Source organism: Sciurus carolinensis, chromosome 2 (assembly GCF_902686445.1).
Source record: "Sciurus carolinensis chromosome 2, mSciCar1.2, whole genome shotgun sequence".
NCBI classification, from domain to species: domain Eukaryota; kingdom Metazoa; phylum Chordata; class Mammalia; order Rodentia; family Sciuridae; genus Sciurus; species Sciurus carolinensis.
Window position 1 is genome coordinate 168,655,625 of NC_062214.1, and position 7,157 is coordinate 168,662,781.

The 7,157-nt window shown below is 41.6% G+C and overlaps 1 protein-coding gene across 4 annotated transcripts; it reads left to right on the forward strand.

Annotated features, from left to right (window-relative positions):
- Positions 1-1,362: 1,362 nt before the first annotated feature.
- On the forward strand, positions 1,363-6,335 carry Srsf5 (serine and arginine rich splicing factor 5). Of its 4 annotated transcripts, none has more exons than XM_047538999.1 (8): positions 1,363-1,518; positions 2,449-2,593; positions 2,910-2,980; positions 3,105-3,203; positions 3,482-3,551; positions 4,781-4,854; positions 5,311-5,421; positions 5,524-6,335. In XM_047538999.1, the coding sequence occupies exons 2-8, from the start codon at positions 2,468-2,470 to the stop codon at positions 5,783-5,785; spliced, it is 813 nt and encodes a 270-aa protein (XP_047394955.1). In that variant the 5' UTR covers positions 1,363-1,518; positions 2,449-2,467; the 3' UTR covers positions 5,786-6,335. The 4 variants fall into 4 exon arrangements, with proteins under 4 accessions (XP_047394955.1, XP_047394954.1, XP_047394958.1 ...); XM_047538998.1 differs by having other exon boundaries at positions 1,366-1,522; XM_047539002.1 differs by having other exon boundaries at positions 1,366-1,522; positions 5,527-6,335.
- Positions 6,336-7,157: the final 822 nt, after the last annotated feature.

The window sequence follows — 7,157 nt, forward strand, 5'->3', positions numbered from 1 at the left end:
GCTGAAAGTAGCAACTTTTTTCATGGTGTACGCACCATCTTCCTTGTTTCTCGTCCCCAGAAAACCTCTTCCAGATTACTTTCTCTTATTGAAGCAAAAATAACAGATAGTAAAATCATAAATAGTTGCTTCCACAGTCAATACAAAATGTAGAAAATAATCAGAAGACTATTTTCTTCATGCCTTTAAATATGCAGAAATCATACAAATGTAATTAAATTGGTTTGGGGACAACTTATGTATTATAAAATGTTGATATTAGGCCAACTCTAAAGTTTTTTTTTTTTTTTAACAAATATTTATTTTAAATAGATCCTTAACTCTTCACACCATAGATAACTACAACTTTACTGTGTACTCACTGAGGCTCTTTTTATTTGCACATATAACAGTGTGAATGGAGCTCACACAAACCATCCTAGTACCTAAGGGTCCCTTGGGTAAGAGTAAGGACTAGTTGCTTTCCTCCTTCCTGAACTACTTTATTTATCACAACGTAACTGTAGTTGCAAGCATGCAACCCTGGATTCTGGCACTTATCAAAAATGGGATGCATTGAGTTCCACCTAAATGTACCTATTCATCATCGTTCTCTTTATGCCTTATTAACCTTATTGGGGAACCGCAGGAGTTAAGAACGTGGAAGGGTGTTTCACACCAAGAAACCACAACATTCTCTAGTTTCAGAAGAACTGTCGACTTTGATGTGTTACTTTACAGAAACCCGAACTGGGAGGATTTTCAAATACCACTTGGGCTTAAAAACAGTTCGAAACCTCTCAGTCCCAGAGTGGTAGTGGAAAGGTAGACATTTGCCTTTTGGTCTTAATTCAATATGGTCTTCTTGCTGCAGTCCCAAATTCAATGTTTCATCAACCAAAAACCTTCCATTCCATTTTAGAAAAATACTTTAGTTCCTTAGACTTCGCAGTACAACTAAACCACCTGTCTGCGGCACAGGTAAAAAAGGAACTCACACCCGCATCAAGGAGCACCCTTGCTTAATTTACACTCAGCAATGGAACGGAGAAGTACAGGGGTCACTGTAAAAGCCTGGATTTCTTTTACCCAGTTATCTTCAGGGTATGGGTACAAAAAGGACTCTCACTCGTCAGGATCTTCTCATTCGAGATGACAAACACAACTCCACATCCCAGGAAGAGCAAACGTCCCCCAGCTCCAGCCACACCCCGGCCAGTTCCCGCCCCAAGCCCCACCCACCGCGAACCGAGGGTCGCTCTCTGGGTCACTGTAAGGAAGCTCCCGCCCCGCGGAAACTTCCAGCCCCGCGGAAACTTCCGTCCCTGGATCCACCCAACGGGGTGCACTCTCCAAATCCCAGGGGCGGCCCCGGAAGTGACGCAGAGACGCGCCTTCCATTTTGTGGAAGGCCAGAGCTGCTAAGTGCGTCAGTTGTCGAGAGACGTAGACGAGTTGAGTCCTGGTCTGCGGGGAGGCAGACGGCTCCGTCGCAGACTACGGACCTCTCTGGGTCTCAGCTGCCAAAGATCCTGTCCGGTAGGTGAGTGGCTCACTTTGAGGGCAAGGCTTCTCGGATCGAGGCTTCTTCATGGCCGCTCAGGTCGCGAGCGGCTGGGGCTGCTCTCTTTGCGGAGGACGGCGTCTAATGAGCGCAGTTGATTGAGGTGGGCGCTGGGGCACGTCTCCCTTTTGGTATTGTTGGAGGGGTACTGAAGGTGGAAGGGCGGTCATGGTTCTGGTCGTTTTTATAGAGAGATTGCGCGCCCCTCCCTGCCACTGTTTATGTCTTCCCTCTCCGGACCCTTCCCGTAGTGGGTCGTTAGGGCTTCCTGCGGGTCAGCCTTTGCCCTGGGTACCTTTTGGGCTTCCCGTGTGTTGACACAGAGACTCCGGCCCGGTGGCGTCGGAGGAGGGAGAGCGAGAAGGGAATTTGGCTCACGCGCCTCTCCCCTGCCGCTTATTCCGCGGCCGCCATTTTGTGCTGCCAAGTGCCCGCCCGCTACCGCCTGCGCAAGCGCAGCCGTGGCGTCGCGAGATTCCGGCTTCCATACACCCCTATGACGCTCCCGGGAGGTGGCGACGCTTGCGCGGCCGGCCGCCATTGGGCTGGCCTTGCGGAGGGCGGGGTCGGCTCCGCCCGCACTTCTCGGCCTTTCCTAACTGCGGCAGATGGGAGGGGGCCCAGGAGCCGGGAGAGAGTGCGGCTGCGCAGTTCGAGAAGTGGCAGTGGGCGTTGCGGTTGCTGCGGTCTGGTACCAGGGAGGGGGGGGGGGATCGTGTTGGCAGGCGAGCTTTAATTTTTGTCTGCAAGGGACCTGGCCTAATTAGAGGCACAGTTGGCAATCTTGTTTATAACATTTGTAGGTAAAACATTCTTATGTGATTTATATGTTTGATCTCTTGACCAGGTGTTTGATCTCTGTGCCATTAATTGATATTATTTCGGTTGAATTATTTTCTTAACAGGAAATACTAGCCGGACATCATGAGTGGCTGTCGAGTGTTCATCGGGAGGCTAAACCCAGCAGCGAGGGAAAAAGACGTGGAAAGATTCTTCAAGGGTTATGGACGGATCAGAGATATTGATCTGAAAAGAGGGTTTGGTTTTGTGGTAAGTATTCCTAACTAGGCAAATTATCTGTTTAGTAGTAGGTGAGACTTTTGATAAGCATTTGTTTTCACTTTTAATGAGCCCAGGTAGAAGACTTGTTTTTATAAACGTTAGGTAGCCATGAGGCAGTGATTTTTATTAGAATTAGAATAATCTAATTGCTGTCTGTCTGGAAGCCACTCCCAGCCACCCCTTGGTTAGGTTTATCTGTATTGTTAAGATTCCTCTTCTCATCCTGTCTTAATAATTTTGGTGCTTTTAATATGTTGTAGAAAGCATGTTTAAAGCCCCATTGATCTTAATGCTTAAATTTTAGGAATTTGAGGATCCCAGGGATGCAGATGATGCTGTATATGAACTCGATGGAAAAGAACTTTGCAGTGAAAGGTGAGAGTCTTAGGTTTATCATTAGCCCTGGAAAATAGAGCAGATTAGGTCAGTTTGAATATTTTTCTAAACAGATCTTAGAGATAGCTTAAATATCAATGGATATTTTTTTCCCTTTCTATAGGGTTACTATTGAACATGCTAGGGCACGATCACGAGGTGGAAGAGGTAGAGGACGCTACTCTGACCGTTTTAGTAGTCGCAGACCTCGAAATGATAGACGGTATGTGGTGGTTGAATGGCTGCTTTGAACTATAAGGGGCAGTACTTAAGTTTTAGTAACGGTTAGCATAAATGTTTCTGGAACTTCTTTTCTAGTCTGTGTTAAAGTGCTGTTCCTGATTGATGAGTAATGAATCATAGAATAACAATGGAATTCGTTTGAATGATTTGTCATGTCTGATTGCTTGAACTTGTCCACAGTTGAACACAAGAAATGCACATGTCGCTGCACATTAACACTGCATTTCTTCTGTTGTGAATACTCATTTTTTTCCTCAGAAATGCTCCACCTGTAAGAACAGAAAATCGACTTATAGTTGAGAATTTATCCTCAAGAGTCAGCTGGCAGGTTTGTTGAAATACAGTTTTGAGTTATTTTAATGTGGCTTTTTTTTTAAAAAAATAAAGTTAATGGGTAGTTAATTTTTATTAATGTTTTATTAAAAGTAGTTTTATCTTTAATTAAATTAATGAATTTAATTGATTTGTAATTTTAATTTTAATTAAATGTAACTGGGGGATATTTCAAATTTTAATATGTGATCAAATGTAAATGTTTTGAGGATATTTTTTCTTGTTTTTTAAAATCAATTTTAACCAAATATTAAACCCTTTATTTGCCAGCCTATCTGTGTCGTTGGCCTTATGACGAGGAGTGCCTGTGGGTTATCCTAATCGTTGTCTTGGTCACTCTTGGTTGGGCCTGGTTGACTTTGCCAGTCAGCTCCTACAGTGATCAGTTGGCCACCTCTAGATCTGTGTTTGCCGGTCTAGACGTAATCGGTGCACTTATTGAAGTGCCAGGTTGCAGCGATCCCAGAGCGTTGATAACGTGATCTGATCCCTAAGTTGAGAGCTGTCTTCCTGTAACGCTTCCGAATAAGAGGTCCTGGTCGAAAAGAGTTGAAAGATACGAAATTAGGTGGTCGTTGGAATCCTGATCGCAGTAAAGTGGTCCTTGGTAACTGCACAAGAGTAGAACATGTCTGCATCGCCAGTAGTCTGCTAATAGGGAGGGCTGTGCGATTAAAGGCTTCCATCGATTGGGTAGTATCCTTCAAGTGGGTGGCGAAGAGCCAGTCGGGCATATGTCATGAAGGTTTCTCCGACCGATTAATGGTTTGCTGCTTGACTAGCCTAGGGAAATATTAATAAAGGTAAAGTAAACTTTTTTAATGACATATGGGGCACAAAATAACTGGTGTCTTGTAAATGTTCTGTTAAATATAAAACTTCTACTTAGTCTTTACTTTAAAAATTGTACTGTTTCTTTTTGTTTTTGTTTTTTTTTTTGTTTTCTTGTTTGTTTTTTTCCTTTTGTACTGAGCTCAATATAGACTAATACTACTTTAATGTTAAAATCTGAATTTCCTCTAGCATTTTGCTTAAAAGCAATATGCTATTTGCTTATTTCGTGCCCTGACATAATTTTGAATTCTGATAGAATACAAGTGTGGTATATGCCATGTTTGTACTTTATCTAACAACTTCTCTTTCAGTAGTCTTGTTTTTATACCATGTGGTTGTTTGTGTGTCACCTTTCCTCTTCTTTGCTTGACACAATTGTCTTATGTTAAGGATCTCAAAGATTTCATGAGACAAGCTGGGGAAGTAACCTTTGCGGATGCACATCGACCTAAATTAAATGAAGGGTGAGTGTACTGGACATTTTGAAAGCTTTTCAAAATACCCTGTAAGTTTTTATTGTGACTGTGTTTAAGAACTTAAATAATTTGTACATGCCAGATTGTGATGGTTCTCCATGAGGGACAGTTTTGCTTCCCAGGGGATAATTGGACAGTATCTGGAGACAGGTTTGGTTATCCCAACTGGTTGAGGGTGTTGATAACATCTAGAGGGTAGAGGCCAGGCATGCTGCAGAACATGCTACAGTGCACGGAACTCCCCACAGCAAAGAATTTTCTGACTCAGAATGTCAGCAGTGCCCAAACTTTGCTATGCTGTTGTTTGTCACAAATGAGACCTAACATAATGATAGCAAAATGAATAGAGGAACTACTGCTTACCTAGGTTACTATATCTAGTGCATGCAACTGTGGGATGTGTGTGTTGTCTTCTAAAAAAAAATTTTTTTTCCTTCATTTTAGGGTGGTTGAGTTTGCCTCTTATGGTGATTTAAAGAATGCTATTGAAAAACTTTCTGGAAAGGAAATAAATGGGAGAAAAATCAAATTAATTGAAGGCAGCAAAAGGCACAGGTATCTTTAATATTTTAAGTCAAGTTTTACTTAATGGATTTGTTAGGGTGTATCATAAAGGCTCATTCCCCCTTTCTTTTCCCTTTCTCGCACTTTTCATAGTAGGTCAAGAAGCAGGTCTCGATCGAGGACCAGGAGTTCCTCTAGGTCACGTAGCCGATCTCGTTCCCGTAGTCGCAAGTCTTACAGCCGGTCAAGAAGCAGGAGCCGGAGCAGGAGCAAGTCCCGTTCAGTTAGTAGGTCTCCTGTGCCTGAGAAGAGCCAGAAACGTGGTTCTTCAAGTAGATCTAAGTCTCCAGCATCTGTGGATCGCCAGAGGTCCCGGTCCAGGTCCAGGTCCAGATCAGTTGACAGTGGCAATTAAACTGTAAATAACTTGCCCAGGGGGCCTTTTTTTAAAAACAAAAAACAAAAAAAACAAATTCCCAAACCATACTTGCTAAAAATTCTGGTAAGTATGTGCTTTTCTGTGGGGGTGGGGTTTGGAGGGGGGTTGGGCTGGGCTGGATATCTTTGTAGATGTGGACCACCAAGGGGTTGTTGAAAACTAATTGTATTAAATGTCTTTTGATAAGCCTTCTGCTCACATTTTTGTGAATGTCTGAAGTATATAGTTTGTGTATATTGACAGAGCTCTTTTATAACTAAAGCAAATTTAATTTTTTTGTACTAGAAAAATTGAACATTTTAGTTCTTGGTTATTCAAATATGTTAATTCAGAATTAGTTTAATGCCTTGATTAAACTAATTAATAGCTTTGGACACTTAAAAGAGCTCTAAATTTGCTTGTATATAAAGGCTTAATTTGAGTTTTCCTTGTTAGGGTCAAGGGTGTCCTCCCATCCACCCCATTAACAGCTGCAGGACAGACAAAGCAGCTGTTTGTTATTGATAATAAAATATTATAAAACTGCTTTTTGTCTGTTTGTCTGAAGAAGTCCTATACTACTTTTCCATTCTCTTCTGTGTGTAATATGTTTTAAGACAACACATCTAGAATCTTGGAGTAGTTTAGTATGGGCTTTTTTAATAGTATTTTTGACATTTCTAAGTTAGTTATAAGGTCTGAGAAGTCTATGAACTGTTTAAATATAAATGGTGGTTAAAAAGTGGTTTGACAGTTGATCTTGTGTGTGCTCCTTCATGGTTTTCCTTTGTTGCTTGACTATGCAGTAGGTTGCTTATACTAACAATTAAGAGGATAATGCATTTGGGAAGCAAATGATAAAATCTAATGCCACCTTAATGTTTTTAATACATCATTTGGATGGTCAGAGATGATGAAAACTTATCAGTCAATGTGAAAGTGAAAGGGACTTTCACATGCTACTGCTTTTAGTTCTGAGACATGGCTATACTTGGTTAGGGGGAGTAATAGTGAAAACTGCTTAAGGGCCAACATTCCATGTATTTTAAAAGTGTCAGGGCCCTTTACCTGAGCATTTGAACTCCTTTCTCTATAAGAAAAAATGAAAAAAAAAAAAAAAAAAGCTTTATTCTAGTATTGTCAGAGTGCTAGGCTAGATAATTATTTGGGAACACACAAAAACATCCACTTACATCCTAAAGTAGTCAGACATTGTTTTTTAAGTGCTTACCCATGTATTCACCAAATCTTAAAACTATAATACCACTATATGACAGGAGGAAATTCAGGAACTTTGTCAAAGGATAAGTCAGTGGTGGTGGAGTACCAAGATCTAGGAAGCCTGATTCCAGGTACCCCAGAATATCAC